Source organism: Dromiciops gliroides, chromosome 2, assembly GCF_019393635.1.
Source record: "Dromiciops gliroides isolate mDroGli1 chromosome 2, mDroGli1.pri, whole genome shotgun sequence".
NCBI lineage: Eukaryota > Metazoa > Chordata > Mammalia > Microbiotheria > Microbiotheriidae > Dromiciops > Dromiciops gliroides.
This window is the reverse complement of record NC_057862.1, coordinates 54,082,247-54,107,971: the sequence shown is the minus strand read 5'-3', so window position 1 is coordinate 54,107,971 and position 25,725 is coordinate 54,082,247. Positions and strand designations below refer to the sequence as shown.

General features: G+C 43.6%; 1 protein-coding gene across 4 annotated transcripts in view; it reads right to left on the bottom strand.

The window, feature by feature from the left end:
* Positions 1 to 1,298: 1,298 nt before the first annotated feature.
* The window catches only part of VCL (vinculin), a 118,282-nt gene continuing 93,855 nt past the window's right edge, over positions 1,299 to 25,725 (bottom strand). The window contains exons 12-22 of one of the 4 annotated variants that reach the window (XM_043983335.1): positions 21,251 to 21,450; positions 20,328 to 20,456; positions 17,445 to 17,594; positions 15,533 to 15,641; positions 14,131 to 14,433; positions 12,905 to 13,029; positions 11,253 to 11,438; positions 8,411 to 8,611; positions 6,031 to 6,234; positions 5,507 to 5,611; positions 1,299 to 3,996 (exon numbers count right to left, since the gene is read on the bottom strand). In XM_043983335.1, coding sequence (XP_043839270.1) covers positions 3,850 to 3,996; positions 5,507 to 5,611; positions 6,031 to 6,234; positions 8,411 to 8,611; positions 11,253 to 11,438; positions 12,905 to 13,029; positions 14,131 to 14,433; positions 15,533 to 15,641; positions 17,445 to 17,594; positions 20,328 to 20,456; positions 21,251 to 21,450 — 1,859 coding nt within the window. In that variant the 3' untranslated portion in view covers positions 1,299 to 3,849. The remainder of the gene's footprint in view (positions 3,997 to 5,506; positions 5,612 to 6,030; positions 6,235 to 8,410; positions 8,612 to 11,252; positions 11,439 to 12,904; positions 13,030 to 14,130; positions 14,434 to 15,532; positions 15,642 to 17,444; positions 17,595 to 20,327; positions 20,457 to 21,250; positions 21,451 to 25,725) is intronic. The other 3 variants (XM_043983336.1, XM_043983337.1, XM_043983338.1) reach the window with 3 other exon arrangements.

Genomic DNA, 25,725 nt, shown 5'->3' with positions numbered 1-25,725 from the left:
TGTGGCATCCAAAACACCTGCAGTCATGGGCCTGATTAATCAAGGAGTAGCTAATAAGGTGATGATCCCATTGTACTAGGCCCCAGTCACATCTCAGCTGCAGGACATTCCTCTCCAGCCTGCATTCCAGACTCCCTCTTCTATCCTGACACTTCATTCCAGGCCAGGAATTCACATGTTCTAAGCACCCTCTGCTCCTGCAGCTTTTCCCAGAACCTCCATTTAAGGAGGATGCCTGGGATAGCCATATCTCATTCTCTAGGCTACGCTCCAGTTTTCCTCTGCCATGACCCTGCACCATCTCCCTCTCCCCTCATTTAACTGGTACCTTTCTGTGTGTCGTCTTCCCTCCTTAGAAGGCAAACTACTTGAAGGCAGTGACTCTTTTTGTAATTGTATTTTCAGAGCCTAGCACCAGTGCCTGGCACACAGTAACGTTACTATCCAGTGCCCTAGCTTGTTGACTTACTGAATGACATACACAAGCATCTATTGTCCAGATGAGAGCAGCCCCGAGACTACAAAGGGCTTTGAATCTATGTAATAGAGGATAAGCTGAAGGAGTTTGGTATATTTCATCAGGAGAAGAGAAGACAGGAAGGACCAGGAAGATATAATTGTCTAAAAGTCACCTACAGAGAAGGCAGGTCAGCCTAATTGAAGCAGCTGGTACCCTTGGAGACAGGCGGTAGTAAGGTGCCAGGTACACCACCACCGCCTCCCTCTGTGGAAAAGGGGTCAGCCATCCCCACCCACTGCCTCCTACAAAGCAAGACAAGAATGTGCCAGGCCGGTCAACCATCACAACCATCTTGACCACTTCCTCCCACAGATCCTGATGGAGATGGTCCAGGACTGTGAGCTCAAAAGTCTTGGGAGCAAGAGTGTTCCCCAGACCAGCAGTGGCTCCTCCTCTTCGGAGGTCTTCAGGTAGGGGCCAGGTGATCACTTGTTGGGTATGTTAAAGTGGGAATTCCTTTCTGAGTTTGCCCAGTTCCCCTCCAGCTCATTCAAATCCTGCACTTCCTGTTTATGAAAAATAGCATCTAACACTGCAATTTCAAAAGCCAATCCACATCTCATTATTGTCTCTTTTAATCCTACAAACACCCTAGCAGTCAAATAGTAGAAATATTACTATCTCCATTTTGCAAATAAAACAGGCTCAGGTTGACATTTGCCCAACTAATAAAACTCGTAAGGCAGACTTGAGTCTCCCAACCCAGATCTTGGGACTGAATTCAGAAATCTTTTTACATGATACCTGAACCAATTGTTAACATAAATCCCTTGTAAAAACTGAAGCAATCGAGTGTGGGATTTCAAACCTCCTGGGTAGAAATAGACCTCAATAAACTGGCTTTATAGTGTTCCCAGCTGATTTCCCCCAGCTGCCAATCTCCATCATTCCCACCTTTTCTAACACTTTATGATTGTAACAAACTCAAGAACTGTCCATTTTAATGAACCAACAACCACCTAGGCATTGTGCTTTTTAGCTCAAACTTTCGTTTGACATGATGCTGGTTCCTAGACATACTGCAATGAGGTATTAGAATTAAATAAATTCAAATCTAACCCAGAATATTAACACTTTACAGATTAATTGTGCAAATCTCCCAATGGCCTTACCTCAAAATTAGTACTACTAAAATAACACATCTATTCAGTTATTTATACAAATTCATTTTATTTATTTTTAAGAGAACAAAAGAGGTGGCAGAAAATCTTTGCATATAACAAATCCTAGTTTATATAAACACAGTTATTTTAGTGGTAATATTTCTAACCAGCGTTCAGGGGATATTTCTGAATCTGCTTCACCCAATCTGGAACCCCGGCAGGGAGAAAACCACAACCAGCACAAAGTATCCTGCAGCATGGCTAGAACCCTGGAACTGAAATGGCAAACATGATCTCTCCTAGTTTCTTTAAGCAATCTTTCTTTAATAAAACAAAAAGTGATCTTTGGCATAGAGTCATTTTTAAAGGCATTAATATTGCATTTATATCACATAAGCAACTAAAGAAGTTATGGAGCTGGACTAGATAAATGGCTTGAGGTCCCAACTCTAAGATTCTATCATCAATCCATCAATCGATCAATCAACATTTATTAAGCGCCTACTATGTGCCAGGCACTGTGCTAAGAGTACTAAGTACTCTTAGGACCTCAAGAACACCCATCATCATTAGTTAAAAAGAAAAAAGAGGAAGCTTAAATGTACAGTACTAACTTAAGACAGAGTTTACACATTCGACATTGGGATCCAACCCAAGTGAAGAAAAGCAAGGACCTTCAGGTTAAAGCTCTCACTCAGTCCTTTTCACCATCTGATTTTCTCTCATGTACCAGGCAGGTGTTTCGATACTCAGCAGGGATCCCAGGAAACAGGTGACACGGGTAATGAATGAAATGTTACCCACTTAGCTCCTTCTTCAGGACACAGTGCAAAGTGGGGAGGCAGAAGGGGCTGGCTCTTCATCCACACACTCCCTCTTGCTATGTCCCCTGACCTGCACTGAAGGCACCTCTGGAGACCTATTTCCGGTTTAGTCATAGCAGTAATTTTTAGGTGTGGAAGACACCCATCAGTAATTCACTGTCAGCCTCCTGCACAGCCAGACCAGAAAAAGCTTGAGTCTGTGGGTTCATCTCTCAAGCTGGAGAGGCCCCAGCACAGACGGCCCTTCTTCCACACTAATCGACACTGGGGCAAAAAAGAGTCAGTCCGAGGTTGAGTTAGGAAAGAGGGATGTTTCAGAGTTCCAGAAACAAGCACCTAAATGTCCTCCACATCCATCAGGGAGGGAGAAAAATTAGTGGAGGGAACACGATTAGGCCAAACACTCCAATGCAGCATTTCATTAAGGCCTCAGCAAAGTCCTCTGCGGGGCAGTGACAAAGCATGCAGTGCCCAGGTATGGCCCCACTGGACAATGCCCTGGCTGCTCTGCCCCCAAAACAGCAGAGTCAAGAGCATCAGGACACACAGTGTTTGGGAGGGGAAAACGCATGCCCCCACCCCCCACCCCCTGGAATGGCTCCAAAGATTCCCTGGAATAGATGGGTCACTTCAGAGCATGATTCATACCATTACATGTGATTCCATGATTTACTCAGAAGAGAAAGAAATCGTAAAGTTTGTGCTTTTGGAAACTAGCAAAGGAAAGGTGGAGGGGGAAGGGAATGGCGCTAGGGCCATCTGCCTCGGGTCTCTGCAAGGGCCCGGGCTCCTCTCCTACAGCAGAGCCAGCCCACGTTCAGAAGGGCTTCGTATCCCCACAGAACGCAGAACAAGAGCACCGGCTCTGGGGTTGAATGGGATCACCAGCAGTCTCCAGAGCAGCAAACACATCGTCAGAGGCAGAGTGACTTCCTTCTTGTGGGCTGCCTGCTCAGCCCCACAGCCTCAGAGAGGAGAGCGTGTGAGTGAGGTACAGGGACAGGGCTTGGGGTAGGGGGACTGCAATTAAAGAAGGTTCCTATCCAGGGATAGTCCGGCAGGACGCAAGGGTAGTGTTCCTACTTGAATTGTGAGCTTACGTAAATAGTCCAAGAGCCAGAGTCCCAGGCTGGTTACAGGGAGAAGAGTACACAAGGGTGTCTGAGAATAGAATACAGACTTTTTCTAGGGGGAGACATTACATACATCCCCCAAAGCAGAGGAGAATACAAACATCTAACATGGAAAGGCCAAATGTTGGGTTTTAGATACCAAGCCCTCACCCCCAGCAGCTGCCAGGGCCTCAGGACACATTCCCTCCTGCTTAGAGAAGAGTCTATGAGCCAGGAAGGGGGTACTGGAGCATGGGGGAGAGGGAGGTGGGTGATGGCTGCCCTTGGAGCTACTGGTACCAGGGAGTTTTTCGAACCCAACGCAAAGTGAATCCAGCATCCGTTCGGATCTTAATGGAAGCTGCTTCCGCTTCTCTGACAGTCTCCTTTACAGACTGCATCAGGTTCTGGGCATTGTGAACCAGCATTTCGGTGGCCTGGAAAAAGAGAGACAGTGCCCTTCAGTTCAGAGATGACAACCTAGCAGCACGATCCTGAGGTGTGATTACATGGGGAAAGGGAGATGGAGAGACACAGACTAGTCTCTCACCCAGGACTAGAAAGGCCTGATCCCAAAGCTGATTGGTTAGGAAAACCACCTTTACAACCAGGGGCACATCTGTTCCTCCTTAGGCAGAGCTCCACTCCCAGGGGTGCAGCAGTGTTGGGGTTTGCCTTATTATACCTCGGAACTTTTTAACATAAGTAGCCCAACAGCCTCAGCCTCCCCTCGCAGCAAGAATCACAGGCCTGAAGGAATTGGAAGTTGAGGGGATGCCCATCAATTGGGGAATGGCTGGCCAAGTTGTGGTATATGAATACGATGGAATATTATTGTGCTGTAAGAAATGATGAGCAGGAGGAGTTCAGAGAAACCTGGAGGGTCTTGTGTGGGCTGATGATGAGTGAGATGAGCAGAACCAGAAGAACATTGTACACAGTATCATCAACATTGAGTGTTGATCTACTGTGATGGACTATATTCTTCTCACCAATGCAATGGTACAGAAGAGTTCCAGGGAGCTCATGATAGAAGAGGATCTCCAAATCCAAGGGGAAAAAAAAAAAAAGAACTGTGGAGTATAGATGCTGAATGAACCATACTATTTCTTTTGTTTTTGGTGCTGTTGTTTTTTCTATTTTGAGGTTTTTCATCATTGCTCTGATTTTTCTCTTACAACATGACTAATGCAGAAATAGGATTAATGTTATTATGTGTATATATATATACAACCTATATCAGATTACCTGCTATCTAGGGGAGGGGGGAGGGAGGGAGAAAAATCTGAAATGGGAAAGTCTGTATAAACAAAAGTTGAGAACTATCTTTACATGTAACAGAAAAAAAATAAATTAAAATGGGGGGAAAAAAAAATCACAGGCCTGCTGGCACCACCATACCCAGCCTCCCAGACATAATTACTGCTGCCCTACTATTGTCACTATGCTATAGTGGGGGTCTCGGGGCCAACACCAATAAGACCTACGTAAGAAAGACCCAAGACTGGCTCCACACTGTTCAGTGATGGTGTTGGATTCCTACAGTCCCTGTCTGGGCTGAGGAGCATTTTAGTCCTCATAAACTTCCTTCTAATCCACATGAAAAATGAATAATAAGATGATAAAATATCTTCCTACTAAGACTATGAGCTCCTTGATGATGAAGGCTCAGGGCCACACGTCCTCTGTCCAGCATTCAGCCCAGAGCTCTTAGCTAAAGAACATGCTCAGCAAGTGCTTTGTCACTGAATAAGGTGCTATGATGTTCTGAATTACTGAACCCCTATTTCTTTATTAACTCCCTCATTCCCGGTCTGTGGTGGAAGCAACATGGAAGGGAGAAGGTTCAGAGCCTCCCCAATAGTAAACCAGTGGCAGAACATTCCAGGATTCATCATTCCAGAGGCGAAGTGTACTGGCAAACAGAGAAGCCGGTCTAGTACTCACCTGCTCTGATTCCTCATCACTGATATTGGTTCGGCCCAGCATGGTGGCTTTGACTGTGGACAGGATTTTGAGCTGAGTGCTGATGGTTGGAATTCGCTCGCACACCTGAAGAGAAAAAACGGCCATGGACTTGAACTACTCAGTTAGGAGCCATAGTTAAGAGGAATGTCTATAATGACAGCTCAGGACTATTCCTACCCACCGGTTACCCTGCAGCTGGTGCCCCAAATTGATTCCTCAAAGATAACCTGAGATTTCCAGCTTTTAAAATTAGAGATTGGGAGATTCTTGTTAATACAAAATAAAATGCAGGAGGGCCCACATCCCACCATGTCCCTTCAGCCTGGGACACTTGTCCATTTGGTCAGAAAAGGACTCATTTAAATTCCCTCATCTGATAAACTATTCAGTGCATCCTTCTCCACCTCCCCCAATCTCTCCATCCTTCTGGTAGACTCATAGCCTCATGTCTCCTCCTCTCACACCCTGTGTTAGTCTGTTGCTCCCTGTTCCTCCTCCCATACCTGTAAGAGATTGGTTCGGATCCGCTTGTCAGTACACTGCTTCGCCACCTCCTTGGCCAACCTCGTCACCTCATCAGAGGCTTTGGCGATGTCCTTTGCACACTGGATCAGCGCCCGTTTGGTGCCACTGCCCCCTCTCACCAGCCGGGACATCTCAGCCATCAGCAGGGCCATTCGTTTGGCTGCTGCAATGATGTCATTGCCCTAAGGAGAAGCAGAAGCATGGAGTAAAGCTCAGCCAGCCAGCACGACCAGGGAAGAAGGCCAGAGTACACGGAGGAAAGACCAGGTAGTCGGTCAGCTGCTTGAGGGGACAGAAGGAAAGGAAATCAACCTTTCGAGAGCCACATGCACAGCACCGGGGAAATGGACCAAAGAGATTAGTGAGATGGGGTCCTCTCCCCAGCACTCAACAATGGGAAGGAACCAGCTTCACAGCTGAAAAGAGATGATCTCTGGGTGTTAGTCTGACGCAAGGACTGCCCTTCGAGGGTGGTTAACGAGCACATCAGCGTCTTGAGTTAATCACACTGATAAATAAGCGACTGGTTAGAGGGGCACTTCACCCTGGTACGGGGGTTAAACAGGGGAGCTGACCTGAGGGGAAAAGTACTAAGTGAGAGGACAGCCTCAAACCCTGCCACCATTCACCCAAGACCCTGCTCTGCTGGACCCTCTCTTTGAGGCTGCAGTTATGCACTCTCCCTGCTAAGCCAGAAGTTCTAAAACTTCAAAGAACTCTGCATCCTCAATGGGTGGTATTGTGCAAGGGGAAAGAGACTGCCTCCTGAGCAGACAACTACAGCTCTCACCCCTCTGCCTCCCATCTTTCTTGCCAGTCACAGTGTCTAAAAGAACTGTTTTTAAATTTCCACATTCAAGGAGGTCAATCCTCTTTGTTCTTGTCAATCCTACAGTTCCTTCAAGAAAGTAAAAGCAAAATGTCCAATTAGAGGGTGGGAAACTCAAGACGGACAAAATCAGATTTGGAGATTCATCAGGAATCACATAACATGAGTGAGAATTAAAACAGGTCCTGAAAAGACCCCAGAGATCAACTGCCATCTGCCAAAAAAGAGACCCCCATCACCCTTTGCTCAACACTTAGTCCTTGGATTGGGCATCTTCATTCTATAAAACCCAATGGGACTCACTACAGGAAAAGTAGGGCTGGATTTTACCCAATAATTCATTTTTTGCTTTTATCTCATTAGTGATGCCCACAAATAGCAGAAGAGCAAAAATGGAAAGGTTAACACTAAAAACCTCCAAAAAGCCAAGATCTAGTAATTTTCCCCTCAGTCTTCAAGCTGGGTTTTGTGTACCCAAGCCATGTCACTGCAGGGTCCTAAAAGAGTAAGTGCAATGTAAGAGGTCACAAGTTCTACTGACCAATGATTGGTCATCTAAGTTAGAAAGGGGGCCACTTTAGACAAATGATGGTGGCTAAAAAAAGTACGTGCACGCATGAGCACACACACAAACACTCACACACAGACCATGGGAAGGATGGATTCTACACCAGAGAAACATGTCAGATGAGCACCAGAGGGGCCAACTCTTAAATGCAGACCCATGATCATCCTAGCATTTTATGACTTTGGTTAGGAAATGTTGCAGCCAAGTGTTAGTTATCACATACCAAACACCTTACACTTTGCAGCATAACAGTTTGAAAAAAGAGAAAATAAAACCAGTTGGTAACCAGTATCTCAAATACATATCTGCACATAGTCCCCCAGGTGCAAGGCTTGGCTGGTTCTGCCCTACAGAATCAAGCCCCTCCCCCTGGAGTGAATGATAGGTGGACAAATGAAGGGAGGATGGCCTTCAGTCAAGGCCAGCATTTGCAAGACAGCCAAGTGCAAGGCAGCAAAGACTCTGCCATACAAAGCCATTCCTTGTCCAGATTCACTCTGGTCTCTGAGCCATTGATGAAAATAGCAGAGGCACAAAGCACAAGACTCAGTCCAGTGACTTCTTCGTTAGTCTACAATGGCTCCTGATTGGAAACTCATTGAGAGACTTGCCCATGGCTTTGCAAGTAGTTATGAAATGCTAACTAGTGCTATGAAGTCAGCGGGGTAAAAATGACAAAAATGGGAAAAAGGAAGCCTTTCAAAAGTGAGCTGATGTCTCCCCTTAGCCTCTCCCCAACCCATTCCCCAATACAAATGCAGTTTAATTAATCTGGCACTGGCAAACCTAATGAACTTGTGAAGCCACTCTCAGTTCTGACAATGAGGTGCAGACAGACAGATGACCACCCCATCCAGACTCCTGGGGCTCTCGCAGATCACAGGTGATGCAATGTGTCAGTGCTGAACATGGCCGGATGCAATTGGAGCAATCCCCCACTGGGAGGGATACCAACGAGTACCTTACTAGACCACTTGGTTGCTTCTCGATGTAGAGACTGAGCAGCGGCCAGAATGGGCTGGTTAACCGGCTGATTGGTTGGCATTAACAGCAGCTCAGGCTCATAATCATCTTCATTGTCAGAGGGGAGAGGAAACCCAACCTCATCAGCAACATCCGCCTCAGCTACATCTACACCTTTCTCCGAGGCTTCTTTACCCGGCTTTTCGGGTAGCAGGAAGGATGAGAAACAGGGACAGAGTTAGTATAAGCAGGAAGACTTGAGAGACTAGTGTGAAATGGAGCCTCAGCAGATTTAGTAACCAAAGTTCCACCAAGTTGGAAAGAAAATATCAGAATTTCCAGGGCATGAACCACAGATTTGTGGAAAGGGAGCATTCAGCGTCCAACCCTACAGAACCATGCAAAAGGGTAAGATTTTTTGATAGAAGTAGTTAAGCAAACAATATTCATCTTTCATATACTTATTGCCAGAGTTAAATGGACCAAAGGCAACACTCACAATAGAACATTCTGAGGAGCAAATAACAATAACTCAAAAATGACACTAGATGAAAGAAATGAGTGCACCCAGAAGGCTGAGACTGGTCAGCAAGCTGCTCTGAGCAGAACAAAGTGACCCCTCCATTGGATCATGTGGACACTGTTCTGCATTAAAGACCAGGAAGAGGCACAGGTCAGCTCAGCAGCTGCCAGGCATGGATTGCTGTTTCCTTCAGGAATAAAAAGAGAAGTTAACAGAAGCCCAGAATACAAAGAATATACACATCAGACAGCACCAAATATCAAATCCTAACGGGCAAAAAAGCAGAAAGGGAAAGAGTTACGTGGGTAGACTTGGATCACCATGCCATCAACCATTATGCCTCTGGAAGGGACTGCATGGAGCCCCCAACTCCAAGCTGGGCTTTTATGGACTTCTAAGTATACTAGTCATACTATACTTAAGTCATACAAGATAAGATTTTCAGGGACACACATTCCATCATCTGCAAACACATCAAGTACTACTATTCATTTGTGATAAATAACAGAAAGTTTAGGTGTCACTCAAATTGTTCTTGTCCAAAACAGACAAGTCACTCTTTCCAGACCTTATCTATCCAGTTCACAGATAAAGCAACACATTAGCTTGATAACAGGCTGCAGATGAGTTTAGGTCCCACTAGGGCCCTCAGAAGAGTTCAAAAATGTAACACAAGGGGCAGCTAGGTAGCACAGTGAATAAAGCACTGGCCCTGGATTCAGGAGGACCTGAGTTCAAATCTGGCCTCGGACACTTGACACTTTTACTAGCTGTGTGACCCTGGGCAAGTCACTTAACCCTCATTGCCCCCCCCCAAAGTAATTGTAGTGGGGGCAGCTAGGTGGCGCAGTGGATAAAGCACCGGCCCTGGATTCAGGAGGACCTGAGTTCAAATCGGACCTCAGACATTTGACACTTACTAGCTGTGTGACCCTAGGCAAGTCACTTAACCCTCATTGCCCTGCAAAAAAAAACAACCCCCCCAAACCAAAAAAAAAAACAAAAAATGTAACACAAAATATTAGCCTGTAGTCCCCACAAACTAGAGGAGGCGCTAATCCAAAATAGCAAAAGAATGTTTAGGGAAAGTTCTACACTAGGAAAATGTCTGGTATTGCATATGAAGGACAACCAGGGGAAAAAACGAGGCTGAATCATTTTCATGAAGGGACTGTGAAGAGTGAAATCATGAATTAAAACCATGTGACTGGCTCTCAAAGCATCAGTATCCAGGTTGGGTATTATGGCTCTCCTTCCCCCTCCCATGTACCCAGCTGGTCACATGACCTAATCAGAGCAAACAGCACCAGCCTTAGAATTCAGATACCTCAAAGTCAACTATTCCTGCCTCCCAAAACTCTGACAACAGTCAGCACTGGGGAAACCAAAGGATCGGGTAGAGGAAGCCTGTTCAACAATGATATCATATCTAGGAGCTTAAGAAAACAGTGGGCAAAAAAACAAAGTCACTTCCTCAGCCTGGGAGAATAGCAACTGAGAAGGATAAGCTGGAGGGACTATGACTCCCTAAGAATTCTCGAGAGGCAGGAATGTGAAAAGGTGTAAAAATGAAAACCTCAAGACATGAAATAAAACCACAGTGTCAGACTTGTTAATGTTTTCCATGTGGGTCAGAAATGCATTTCACAGCAAGCCAGAAATGATACCTTGTTTTTCTACCCAGAAAGATGACTCCCTTTTCATAGGTTGGGAAACAGGCGAGAATTAATTACCAGGAATGTCCACTGGACAGTCACAGCCTCATCAACTACATAAAACTTGGATTTCCACATTTGCTGTGCCAAAGCTAGCCTAAAGCTGATTGGCTGATGTATGATATAAGGTTGAGAAGAAGTTTCTCTGGCCCAATCCACCCCAATTGCAGAACACCCAAGAAAAGGGAACCATCTTATCTGAACAGCCACAGAAGAGCCCAAGAAATAGCTCCGTGTTTCAGGGCACTAATAATGAGCAAGTGAATCCAGGCACACCCTACACACACGAAGAAGATAATCCTATAAACAGACGATTTTTGAAGGACCAGATTTATCCAGTGTGAGGGCCAATGTCCTCCCAAGGAGGCACCTCCTCAAATTACATGCATTCCATTCTTCAACTCCAGCACATAAAAGAGGAAACCAATAGTCACCAAAGACTTTCAAATTTACTCAGCATATTCGGCCCCATCTAGGACCACAAAAATCAGAAAGAGAAAATGGCTATGTAAGTCAATCTGACAACATGGATACTTTCTCTTAGGCTCTGAAGCATGAATCTTGATCCTTACGAATGCCTGGGAAGGGCCTTCCACACTTACCTTGCTGGACCATTTTCGAGCTTCATCATGGAGTTGCCTGGCAGCCATCATCATTGGCTGGTTAATCACCTCCCCGGCCTTCTGCTCAGGGAACTCTTCATCCTTTTCCTCTGGCGGAGGGGGCCTGGGTGGTGGAACCTCGCCCTCGGGCAGAGGAGGTTTGGGAGGAGCAAGCTCATCTGTCAGCTAGGCGAGAGACAATCACTCTATTATAACTGCAGTCCCAAGGGAGAGCATTCTCCTTCCTCTAATTCCACCAGCTGACTAAATAGCCACCCTCACCACAAAAAGAAAAAGCCACTCCACAAACATGACCTACGCTCACATCCATACATACGAACACCCCCATTCACTCCTATCCATATAACCACTCACATAAATAAAGCAGAGGCAAATTTTCTTTCACATTTCCCCACAAAAACCCAAAAAATCGCTTCAGTTCAGCTCGGCTCTGCAAATGCCAACGCCAACATCACTAGTACAAGGATGCTCTCCTGGGCTGTCTAGTAGCAAGAACATTAGACTAAAAGCAGGAGACCTGAGTCCCAGGGCCGGCCGCATCACTAAGAAGCTGCATGAAGGAATGGATGAGTTCCCTCAGCCCTCTGGGTTTCACAGACTTCTGGAAAATGAAAGAGTTGGCCCAGATGGCCTCTAAGCATTTGTTTTGCTCTAAAATTCTCCAACTCCAGGACAGTCAGGGCTTTAGGATGAGCCACCATGTAGGAATACCTTTCTCTCCCAGTTCTTCCTGACAAAAGCCTACTTGGAAGGATTCAAGTGGTCCATTCCTAGAGACACTGCCAGCAAACAATTCAATCTAGCCTGATGTGACTTATACCAGTTTACAAAATTATATTTTATGCCAAAATTAAATGCAGGGTTTGGACAGCAATCAAATTATTATTTTTCAATGACTGGGCCAAACCCGAGTGGATGCTTTTTCTGAAGCTGCTGTTCAGAATTTATGTATCAAAAAATAATAACTTTACTTATTTCTTTATCTTGCTTGAAAAGTTATTGCCCAACCACTATCCTAAAGTTTTAACCTACAGAATGCTATTTCTACTGTCTATCAGGTGGCTTCAACAGGTTTTTAAAAAATTACTTTCATTATTAATATTTTTTTCTGGTTCCAGTTACAAAGTGAAACAGCTACAGATTTTGTGTTCTGTCCTCATGAAAAAAATTTTAGATACCCCAAGTTGGTAATCAATAGGCCATCAGTTAGTCTGAAACAACTCTCCCAGAAGTCCATGAGGCTAGGTTAAAGTGTTACGGCTTCTAATTGAGAGGATAAAGGGAAACAAAAAGTTGCTCATCAAGGTATACTCGTGGAAAGGCTGATTCAGCCAGGAGAAGGATTGTGTGCTGGATACACAGGTTTGATGAGTGCTGCTGACAACCAGAGACAGACTAGAAAACGAGTCCCTGGCACCTGATGTTCATTCAGCAAACTCACAACAGGTCCCCTCTAGCTAGTCTCCCTTTCCACAGGGAATCTGCTGCTAACTCCACCTTATGCAAAATCAAAGTGACGACCAACAGTTCCTCTCCCTGCCAGAGCTATCTCACAGCACACACGTTCCCTACTATCACTGAAATCATAAACGCTCTGCGGGGTCACTAGTCGTAAAACTGAATTGACTTACCCGGAGGTGTTCAAGATCTGGGGGAGGGGGAGGGAAGTCAGGCTCCTGAGGTTGGAAGGCTTCTCTGACCTTGGCCACAGCACCCAGAATCCGATATCCCGAGTCCAGGAAGCTTTTCTGTAGGCCTAGAGACAACAAGCACCCTTACCTTCCAAACAAGTGGGTCAGCAGCCTGGGATTCTCAGCCTATCTCCTGAAGAGGAACTGGTTTGTGTTACCGAAAGCTGAAGGAGGTGAACCTGATTGTGGAGCATGCCTAGTGACACCAGGATTAGGGACATACAAGGTCTGATTCACATTGGTCAGATGTGCCCCACAACCCTCTCGCATTTCTCTATCTGCTCTACTTAGCTATTGGCATGTTAGTTCTTCTCCTGAAGTGCCCCAACCAAGCTTCCCTAGGTTCCAGCTTGGAGCCAGGCATGCTCAGAAGGGAGAGTTGGCTGTGGATGCATCAAAGAACATCCCAGGTCTGGGAGGTTGGGGACAAGGACAGATGAAAGCAGTGAGATTGTGGCATCAGCCCCCTGCCTCTTTTCCTAACATTAACCAGACTCTACACTTGCCTAGACCATAAATGTGTGATCTCAGACTAACCCAGACATATCTAAGCTATGGGTATACAGTTCTAACTGTGAATATTTAAAAATCCATGTTGGTAGTGCAGAAGGTATGAATACCAAATCCAAGCTAAGGCAAAGTCACATGATTTTGTGTAATGAAAACAAGGCCCATGAGCTCAAAAGACGACTGTTATGCACCTTTGGGGAAAGCCATCTCACATAAACTACCCACCCCTACGTCTGCCAGATGACTCTATGAAAAGGGTGCAAAGGAGATCCAAACATTTTACTACATGAGGAGAGTGGGAGAAGTCAAATCAATTATATATGGTAAATATTTGACAAATGAAATTTTTAGCTAAGTATCTACTGGGGAGGGAATGTGGTCAAAGTTAAAAATCACTGCAGAGTACTTAGAGCTACTTAGTCTGAAGGCATTCTATATTCTGAGAGCAGAGAGAACATTTTTTTTCAATTCCATGAGAAAAGATGGCCTGGGAAAGGAAAAGCACATGATCCTTGATAGTGGCCCAAGAAAGCACCATCTTTTATCCTCAAGGTGAATCTGTGGCTTATAGCATATTAAGTGTGGGGCAAGTGGATTCTAGTTGTACTCTAATAACACCTGAAATTAATAGATGAAATGAGTCACTTATTGCTTACCAGGATCAGAAATGTTTCCAGCTACGGCTTTTGCATCCATCACCATGGGGGAAATGGTTTTGCTCAGTTCATCAGAAGCAGCCTTCACAGCTTCCCGGAACTTGGGATCCTCAGAGTTTTCCACCTCCCGTTTGGCTACTAACAGGATCCGATTGGCTCGCCGAGCAATGCTGGTTGCCCCAGCAACGAGCATCTGAGGTTGGATATTAGCCATTGCTACTTTACACTTGTCAAGGTCTTTCTTGATCGCTTCCTCAGAAGCATCCAGCAGAGATTTGGTATCTATGGCTTCATCCACCAGCCCTACCAGAGAAAGGGAAACCACAATGAGATTCTGCTCTCCCAAGTCCTATGGGCCACACAAATTTTTACAGAAGTTTCAGCACTCAAAACTCTCTTCTTCCTCTAAGGTCTTCCCAAGCATCGAAAGCTACCAAGTGAATGCAGCCTTTGGAAAGGGTAGTCTGTGCCAAGAGTCCGCACCAACTTACAGCTTCCATAAGGAAAGTCATTGATGGCCTCTGAGTCTCCATGTCGGCAGCCAAACCACACTGCTATCCAGAAGAAGCGAGTGATGCATCTGAGACTATCCCCACAATACCTTCACACTATCTGCTAAGAGTGTGGTCTCTCTGTCCTTCTCACTGCCCAGCCATCTGTTGCTCCTTGGCAGCTCCCCCTTTCCGCGATGAGCCATGAGGAGCGCTCCAATATCCCTAAGAGCCTGCTTCTTGTTTCTGTTTCCTTGATTCCAACACCTCACGAGCTCCACTTTCATCTCTGGCTACTAGGGGACCCTGTCACAGGAGGTGCTGCCGGTAAACACAAGGCCCTCATGCCCACATCTCCTCCCTTCTCTCCCATCCCTCCCTCAGCTCAGAATGAAGACGACTAGGAGGTGCCACTTCGATTGGGCAGCCTCAGGTTTGGTGGTGGTTACTAAAAAAACAACAAACAACCCACTACAGAGCTCAGATGAAACACTGAGATGAGTTGTGCTAAACTGTCGCTATTGTAATTCCATGAAACCTGAATCCCCTGAAAATGACAGGAGTGCTCAGTGTAGCCACAAACTGCTCCCTCACATCCACTGAAACCAGATCCAGGCTGAAGGCAAGCAGGGACACTATTCAAAGAGAAGACAGGAGCCTCCACAATGGCTACCGCACCCCCGGGGCAGCCTGAAGACAAGAAAGCCTCAAAGGGCCCCCCCTTAGCCCCAGCAGGGAGGTTTGAATGCAAGGCAGCCGCTCAGTGGCTTGAGCACAGCCAAGTGGCGGGCCCAGCACATGACTCCCCGCTCATCCAGTTACTGCCGGGCTGCATCTCCATTCCTGCTCAGGTTTCTTCCAAACCCTAGGGAACAGAGCAAAGGACAGCCACCACCTTCCACAGGCTTTACCTGTCATTTTTTCCACGTTATCGATCCATTGGTTCTTCATAGTTTCAAAATGTTCATAAGCAGCTTGATTTCCAGGATTTCTCAGTAAGATGCGAGCAGCTGAGACGACCTGCCAATAGCAAAGGCATGTTTAAACCTCAAGTGATCGCCATGCCCAGATATAAACTGAAGGATATGCAGCTTTATGCCAGGGGAGAAATAGGTTACTGTTCTTGCTCCAAGTGTGCACCCTAGAGAGCCAAAACCTGTGCACTGAGGAGTCACAACACAGATGGTTTGCTTAAATTCATACTTTTTTCCTTGTATATACTCACAATTCTACTTTACGGTCAGGCCCTAACTCCCATATTTTACAGTCAAAGTCTCCCTTCAACAAACAAAAAATGCTAACAACAGATATAACGTTATTCTTGGGATAAGCTCTGGTCAACACAAACCCCTTTAAAAGAAAAGGAAAAAAGGAGAAAACCGATATCTACTGAAACTCCAGTAGGAAGTAGTGCTGCACTCAATCATGTGCTTTATGAAAGGCACTATTCACAAAAAGAAGTCACTGGGAACTGAGTTATGAAGTGAACTTCTAAGAAGTAGCTTTCAATTTTTAAACTAGCTACTGTACCACAAACAGGGAAATTATCTATATCTTAAACACGGACAAATTTCTCTATTCCACGTGATCTAAAAAGCTAGGCATAAACACAAGGTGACAGTTCTGTGCCCAGATGGGAGGGGGCAGTGTTAACCCAATTAAAAGGTTAAGGCAGCTACTTACAAGCAGTAAGTGGGGGTGCTGACCCCCTCTATTCACTCTAAAACAAATCTTCAAGTCTTTGGTTTGGAGTACAAAGGACTCTCTTACCCTTCTCCATAAGCTTGTCATTCCTTCTGATGGCCTTGTTTCTGTCTGTGGCATGATCAATCAGTCAGGCTCCATGACTGAAACCCTGCTGGTACCTTTGGATCTCCTTTCTCCCCTCACCTCTCATAACCAGGAAGTAAGTGCTAGCATACCACCTCTAGAATAAATAGCCATCATATCTTCTCTCCTCTGCTACCGACATCATCCTGGGCCAGTATCTCCTTATCACCTGCCTGGATTAGGGCAGAAGCTTCTATACAGTCTTCACTCTCTGCCTCACTAACCCATCCACCACACTGCTAGACTAATCTTCATCAGACACAGAACAAATCATGTCCTCACTCTGCTTACAGAGGGAAGATCAAACTCTTCCATTTGGCATTATTCTCCATGCCCCTATCTGATGCTCCCCTCCTCCAAGGGGACACCAAATTGCCCTTACATTTTACTGCTTCCAAGACTAGCTTACATTGTTCTCTTCATCAGAATGTCATTGCTGCTCCCGTGGCTGGCTGAATCTATGTTTCAAATCCCAGCTCCAGGTATTCCCCATAGCCTCTTAGTCCACACCTCATTCAAGGGACTTTTCAATATAATATTTTATAGTAATGCTTGCTAATGATTGCAGTTATTTATGCCATCTCTCCTGCTAAACTATAAAATCCGAGAAGCAAGGATAGTAACCTACATGCCATAGGTATTGAATGAACATTGTGTTGAAGTAACTTGAATCTGGTAGAATGGGGAAAAGCCCAAAACTTAGAAAATATCCCCTTGACCTGAGACACTAAATCAAGTTAACTGATGATTCATGAATATATTTTAGGACTTTAATTCAGCCTGACTTATGTCTTCTCTAATTCTCCCCAAAAACCTAATGGATGGACAGTAAAGTAATATGAAAAGGGTGAGTCAAGGCATGAAACAGAGTTTAATTTTGAGAATGTCAAGCGAATGGGTTTACAGGAGAGGAGGAAGGAGACAAGAGTAAGTATTCTGAAGCCTCGTCACAGTCTGTCTTTATTTTTAAATGAGAAATGAGCCAAACCAAACCTGGGGCGTCAGCTCCCTCGCTGTCTTCACTGATGCCTGAATACCCTCCACGGTTGATTTGTTGGCCGTCCCAACAGCAGCTGCCTTCTCTGCAGTAGCCCCAAGTCTTCCAGAATGGTTTTCAAAGTTAGCTGCCCTCTCATCAAAAACCTAGGGAGAAAAGACATTCTGACCCTTTATTTCTTCAGGCCTGTGAGGAGTTATTCCAATGTAAAGTTTGGGAGAACTGCCCCAAATCTCGATAAATAAGACTGATGGGCCTAAAAGAAAATTAGCACTCATTCCTTTGGGTCTGACAAGTTTGGTCATATATATGGGAGCGCATGCACGCATACACACATGTACGTATGTACATACACACACACACACACACACACACACACACACACACACACACCTGCCCCTAATTTACCTTGTTGATTTTCAAAGCACTCCTAACTTCCTTGTTTGTATAGGGAACTTAAAAGAATTGTGAAGAAGACATAGTCTCTACTCTCAAGAAGGTGATAATCTAGTTTGGAGAAGACAGACAAATCATGCAATGCATTTTTGGGGGGGTGGGGCAATAAGGGTTAAGTGACTTGCCCAGGGTTACTGAGCTAGTAAGTGTTAAGTGTTTAAGGCCAGATTTAAACTCAGGTCTTCCTGAATCCAGGACCAGTGTTTTATCCACTGGGCCACCTAGCTGCCCTACATGCAATTCATTTTAAAAATAACTCCATGTTCTGGATGGTCCATGGATTTTCAAAGCTGTGCTCGGGTCTTCAAAATACAAAATACTACCACAAATAATCCTCATAGTAACATGTAAGCAATCTGCCTAATGTGTTTCTTCACAGGGTGTATTCATTGATATGCCTGAAATATCAGTGAGGCTCAAGAGCTCTTACTGGATGCAAATGCTAACCTGTTAAATGAGATGACAGTAAACAGCAAGATCTTGCTGAAAAGTCCAGCTCTCTAATCTAAGTTCATTCGTGTCTAGCAGAGCAAGATGGGCATCTGGGATGCAAGGCTATACAATCCATGAAAGGCAAGTTATTTGCTCAAATGAGCACAGCAAAAGCTCCAATTCCTACTAATAGGAAGCAAAATAGTGGAGTCTGATCATTCCTAAGAAATGGTTTCAAGTCTCAGCCTATTTCTTTATTAGCAGCAGACTCTGAGCAACTCTCTTTTCCTCCCTGACCTCCATTTTCCTCATCAGTAAAATAGCTTCACAGGACTGTAGTGAAGATCCAGTGGGGGATGAAACATCAAAGTGGACATGCCAGCTATTATCATGAACCCTTTGTTTTCTTTTTGAAGAAAATGATCAGACCCATGGCTTAAAAAATTCAGGATATGTTTAATAGCTGTTTGGAGTTCTACTGAATACACCTCTATATATGAAAATGTATAAACTACTCTCCAGGGGGCAGGTGGGTAGATAAAGCACTGGCCCTGGATTCAGGAGGACCTGAGTTTAAATTTGGCCTCAAGACTTGACACTTACTTAGCTGTGTGACCCTGGGCAAGTCACTTAAACCTCATTGCCCCACCAAAACAAAAAACAAAAAAACTACTCTCCATCAGAGCAGATATGTAAAATGCTTCAATCCCAGGAATCTTATGCTTCTGTCTCCTCGATCTCCTGTAACACTATGTATACAACCAGCTTTCACCCATGACATCTCTCTCTCTCTCTCTCTCTCTCTCTCTCTCTCTCTCTCTCTCTCTCTCTCTCTCTCTCTCTCTCTCTCTCTCACACACACACACACACACACACACACACACACACACACAGACACACACACAGTAAAAGCCTGAAGCATAAACAACTCTAGCCTCAGAAGGCCTGTAGGTCAATTATCTGGCTCCATTCTTACTATGGTGCCCTGTACTTCTTCCACAGATCCTTTTGCTTAGACTATGGCCTCTTTTTTGCCTTGATTTTTTATAGAATCACACAATATTAGTACTTAAAGCCCTTACAAATCACGCAATGCAAGCTCTTCATTTTCTACACAAGGTCTGCCCGAAGCCACACAAGTGCAGGGTAGCAGCAGCAGAATTAGCAGCAACGGTATCACTGCTACTGATGGGTCCTTCTGGGACTTTGGAAAACTCTGAAGTGAGTTTCCCAGTCATTCATGGCAGAAGAGAAACTCATGACTAAGGTGGGTGAGTAAATATTATTAGCAAAACCAAAGTGCGGTAAAAAACGGAAGTTTTAGCTGAATCATTTGAGAGTTGAGAGCATGCTACTGAAGCGGCTTTTGAAGGACCTCCCTTTTGGGGAGGAGTCCACAACAAACTTCTGGCATGCCAGCTTAAAACTGAGGGAGGAACGGAAGTTCTCGTTCTCTCTCGCACTCTCTCTCGCTCTGGCTTTTCAGCTTAGTGGTGACAGCGCACACGTTTGGTGTTCGGTGCTGGTTCTCAGCCTGGTAGGCAGTTTGGGATTCGGTGAGTTTTATAAAGGAATATAGACTAAAGCTTAGATCTAAGATTATTCATTTGTATTTCTACTTTCCTATTTCCCTAATTGGTATCACCTTTTGTTGTCTAGTTAATTCCCAAGCAATAAAAACTAATCCCTCACTGATTAAAGCTCAGAGGCTTCTTCTTCTTAGTGGTCTGGGAGATATAGATAGATGATAGATAGATAGATAGATAGATAGATAGATAGATAGATAGATAGATAGATAGATAGATAGATAGATAGATAGATAGATAGATAGATGATAGATAGATGATGGATGGATAGATAGATAGATAGATAGATAGATAGATAGATAGATAGATAGATAGATAGATAGAGTCCTTCATTCCCTCGAGGGATGGCCCTATCCAGAGCCAGCACCTAACCAGGAGGACAGAGAAAGCCAGAGAGATACCTACCTCATCCCGGTTTGGTGCATCAGGGGGTGCGGTGGCCGCCACTGCCAACAGCTTGATGGGTGTTGTGGTATCACTAAAAACATCTGACACTTCCTGAGTCATGGCCTCTTGCATCTTTGTTTTCAGATCCTTAAAAATATTTTTTTCCAATTGAAAATGCCCCCAGGATTATCCAACCATAAGCATGTTTATCAAATCAAGATTCCTACATCATTCATTCAACAATTTACTGAGCACCTAGCTACATGCAAGGAACTACAAAGGATACTTTTTAAACCATGGTTCCCAACCTCCAGAAGCTTACAGTCTAATAAAGGAAAAACCTAAGACACATCAGGTAAAACTAGATATTCTCCTGATACTTGGGTCAGGTTAAGACTCATGATAGAATGCATTCCCTCCTCATCTCTGCCTCATAGGATCCCTCCTTCCCTTCAAGCCTCATCTCCTATGGGAGGCCTTTGCTGATGCTTCCAGCTGCTAAAGCTTCTATTCCCCCACACACAAAAATTACTTTGGATTTCCCTTGTATCTATTTTGTATTTACTTATATAATGTTTCAATCTATAGACCATAAGTTCCTTGCAGTTGGGAACCATGTTGTTTTTCTTTTAGCATCCCCAGTGCCTAGGAGAATGTCTACACAGAGTGGGTACTTAAAAATTCCTTATTCTCTCATTAATCCTGTCATTTCTTACAATTACAGCACCTAATCTGGTACCATCTAATATTCATTTTGTAATGGAATTTTCCAAATTTCTTGCCAGATACAAGAATTTTCTGCTAGCCACAGATTTCTTTTTTCCTTTGTCATGGCCTTTTTATATCAAATATAGCAAACTATCCATAATAAGATGCTATACATCATAAGATGCCCACTCTTTCCAATATTAAGTCAACAGTGTATTACTTGTAAGTCTCACCTTTAAGGAATCCTGGAGCTGGGAAGCCAGAGCCCTTGCCTGTGGACTCTCTCCTTCCCCCCTAGCAGCCAGGTCTGCAAGCTGGGCTGTTAGCTGGTCCACTCGGTCACATTTTGCAAGAAGATCTTGGCGATAAGGCCCCATCATAACATTGGCAAGACGATGTCCTTCTGCCACAAGCCCCCGGATTGCAGCCTGACCTAAGCCAAAAAAGAAGCATAAACTTTGCTTTAAACTAGTTGAGAGCAGGGAGCTCAAGTGGAGCTGTAGCCAGAAAGTCCAATCAAGTGTTTTTTCATTACTACCCTCAGCTCCACATTCAGAGGGTAGTGGCACTCAGTAGAGCTGGGCTTCGTATTGCAGTATGGGCTTCTCAGAGGTGCTATTCCTAATATCTAAGGCATTTCCCAAGGCTCTTTTCCACACATTCTCTCCTCTCTTCCCATTCTTTCCCTTAGTGATCTCAGAAGCATACATGGATTCAGTTATCACCTCTATGAAAACAACTTCCAAATCTATGTAATGGATCAAAATCCCTCTCCTGGACTCTAGCTTCTCATTGCTGACTACTTGCTGAACAGCTCCAACTGGATGTTTGTCAGCATTTTAAACCCAACATGTCCAGAATGGAATTCATTATCTTCCCCCTCATAAACCGTTTTCTCTTCCAATCGTCCATGTTTCCATTGAAGATGCTTCCACCCTCTCAGTTACCCAGATTTATATTAGTCACCCTTGACTCTTCCCTATCTCTCATCTCTACAGTCAATCATTTATCAAGTCTTAACGATTCTTTCCTCCATAATCTCTCTTGCATGTGTTCCTTTCTCTCTAATCACAAAGGCCCCATCCTCAGACTTTTATAGCTTACCTGAACTATTTAAATATATCCAAATTAGTCTTTCTGCTTTTGTCTGCTCTCTGTCAAATCCATCCTTCAAAGAGCTGACAAAGTAATATTCCTAAGGCCTAGATGTTACCAGTAGCACTCTCCCGCTTGTGATGAAATAATGGGATTTCGCAGATACTCAAAGACCCACCTGGAGATTAATCTAGACTGATTGAATCAAGTGAGAGTGATTGACTGCTGATTAGCCTACTTCAAGTTAACTGGATTGTAATCACACCTGGCCAGCCCTTAAGAAGGTATTGTTCTCAGAAGCTAGACTGTGAACTCAACTTGAGAACACCTTCAAAACCAATGGATTTGGATGATGCCAACCAATCAGCTTGAAGCAGTGTGTAAGGACTGCCTCTGTTCCAGAGCTATAAAAAGCTTCCACAATCAGTTTGCTGGAGAGAGTTCGTGATTGAAGCAGGCTTGTGGCAGAGGACTTGAGGAAGAACCAGACCAGGCTGGAACTCTAGGCTAAATAGGCTTTTTTCTTAACTTTCTGAACTCTTTGTAAATATATGTATGCTTTAATAAATGTTTAATGTCCAAGGACTGGTGCTAAAGCTTCTAATTTAAAGCGACCACAATTTAGATTTTAAACATCACATGCTCAAATGCCTTCCTTCAGTCATTCCCTATTTATTATGTCTCCAGGATGGGACTCAAGCTCCTCATACTGATACTTAAGACTCTCCACACACAGTTTGGCTCCCATGCTTCCTTCCAGCAAATGCAAATAAGTTTTCCCTTTGCTCAGTAACCAACCATACACTTAGATAAATTTACACACATCATCTTCCATGTATGGAATGCACTCCTGTTAACACCTCAGCTTCTCACTCATGTGCCAGCTCTTCCACAGTGCCTTTCCTGGTTACCACCTTCTCTCCTCCACCTCCAATGACTAATTCTCTATCTGGACACAAGATCAGGGGTATCTTGCAGGAGAAGGTTAGTTCTTTGAGAGCAGGGGCCATTTCTTTGGATCTCCAGTAACCAGCCTACTGGTCTAAATACAGTACAGCTTAATATGTGTAGGGTCAATTAATCCTAATAAAATGGTAAGAGTCTTCTTACACTTTGGGAAAATTCAGTAACCTTTAGATTTACTCTCCCTTTGCCCAGATCCCTCCCTTTCATCTGCATTCTACCCAAATCCTTTTTCCAACTTGATGACTTTCTGGGATTGTTTCTCTGCTCTTGTTTCTTTTGCCATTCTGTCCTTTAGTTAACAATTTCATCATTATCTTGTTCTAAAATTCTACAGGTAAGTCCAATTCTTTATTCTTTTTCTTTTTTGGGGGGACAGGGAGATAGAGGGAAGGCTAATTCCATTTCTTCCTCTAGTTCCTTCAGTGTATTATTATCATCTCACTGCACCTTGAAAAAATTCTCCTTGGTTACTGCTCAGTTACTCCTTGAAGCTGCTCTGACTCCAAGGTAGCTTCTGCTAGTTTCCCATTCCTTCTTATAAACCTCTGCTGTCTTTTGCTTTGCTTATTCTTCATCTAAATTCTAAATATTCTGTGCATTTTTAATATCTGTAATATTGTGACATATTGTAATACATTCATGTGCTACAGTTTGTTCGGCTGTTCCCCAGTTACTGGATACATGAGCTGCTTCCAAGGTTTTAGATAATATGATTAATGTTATGATAGATGTTTCTGTAAAGAGCTTCCTAATGGGAACATTGAGTACAAGAGTTCAGTTTCATAGATCTTACTGGATACTACCATTTTGCTTTACAAAACGACTACACAGATGATCAACTGTGACAGACTTAGCTCTTCTCAGCAATACAATGATCCAAGACTATTCCAAAAGACTCCGTGATAGAAAATGCTCTTCACGTCCAGAAAAAGAACCATAGAATCTGAAAGCAGATCAAAGAATACTATTTTCCCTTTTTTGTTGTTGTTTTTGTTGTTGTTTCTTCTTTCTTGTAGTTTTTCCCTTCTGTTCTGATTCTTCTCTCACAACATAACTAATGTGGAAATAGGTTTAATGTGATTGTACTGTATAACCTATATCAGATTGCTTGCTATCTTTGGGAAAGGAAGGGAGGGAGGAAAGAAAATGTGGAACTCAAAATCTTATAGGAATTAATGTTAAAAACTATCTTTACATGTAACTGAAAAAAATAAAATAGTATTAAAAAAATGACTACAGGGGCAGCTAGGTGGCACAGTGGATAGAGCACCGGCCCTGGAGTCAGGAGTACCTGAGTTCAAATTCGGCCTCAGACACATAACACTTTACTAGCTGTGTGACCCTGGGCAAGGCACTTAACCCCAATTGCCTCACTAAAAAAAAAAAAAAAATGACTACACATGGGGGCAACTAGGTGGTGCAGTGGATAAAGCACTGGCCCTGGATTCAGGAGAATCTGAGTTCAAATCTGACCTCAGACACTTGGCATGTACTAGCTGTGTGACCCTGGGCAAGTCACTTAACCCTCATTGCCCCACCAAAAAAAAAAAGAAAAGAAAGAAAAAATGACTACACAAATTTATGGCATCTCCAGAAAGTATGGTAATATGCCTATTTTGCTACAATTGCAAAACCAGGCCTAGTTTTCATTTAACAAAATTGCAATAGCAAGGAATTTTATTAACTAACTTTAGCAATGTAAAGGATGTAAGGTGATTTCTCAGATTTAATTTATGTTTCTGATTATAAAAGTGTGAACGATTTTTCAGGTGGTTATTAATAATTCTTGTTTATTTTTCTAAAGAACTACCTGGTTCATATCTTTTAACCACTTATATCTACTGAGTGATGGTCTTTCTATTATGCATTTGTGATAATTCTTTATAAATTCTTTTTTAATTTCTGATTTTTATGAAAAATATGGCTAATTTTTCCCCAATCTTTTCCATTTTATTCTAGCTGCATTGCTTTCTATTGTGCAAAAAGACTATTTTTATATAATAAAATCTTCTTACCAATGATTTTTTTCTACTTGTTGAATAGGAAAGAGATTCTGTTTTCTCATGTTCAATAAAACTAATCTTCTCATTTCCTTCTTTTTTTTTTGTTTTTAATTAATAAAGTATTTTATTTTTTTCCCGTCACATGTAAAGATAGTTCTCAACTTTTGTTCATTTCCTTCTTTTTAATGATTTTTTAAAAAAAATTTATATTATTTATCCATTTGGTAGGCATCATGATATCTGGCAAGAGAAGTGGCTCTAATCTATTTTTTTGCCATATTCTTGGCCAATTTTCCCAACAGTTTTTGTTTGTTTTTTAAAAGCAATACATCCAAGAGTAGTAAACTACAATGGAGCCCACTAGGGCATAGCCCCAGGATGGCAGACTCAGAAGGGTGAAAATAGAATTTTCAGGCCTTCAGCAATATAGAAACAATTGAACTTAGTCCCCAGGTGGGCTTTACAAACACACACACACACACACACACACACACACACACATTCTCTCTAGCTCTCGCTCTCGCTCTCTCTTCACATAATATACTTTACCCAGGTGTAAAAAACTGCTAATTTCAACCCTTATTGTTCTGCCGTCTTGGATTTATCAGATACTAGTATTCTGATTCTACTTTTGGATTATTTTC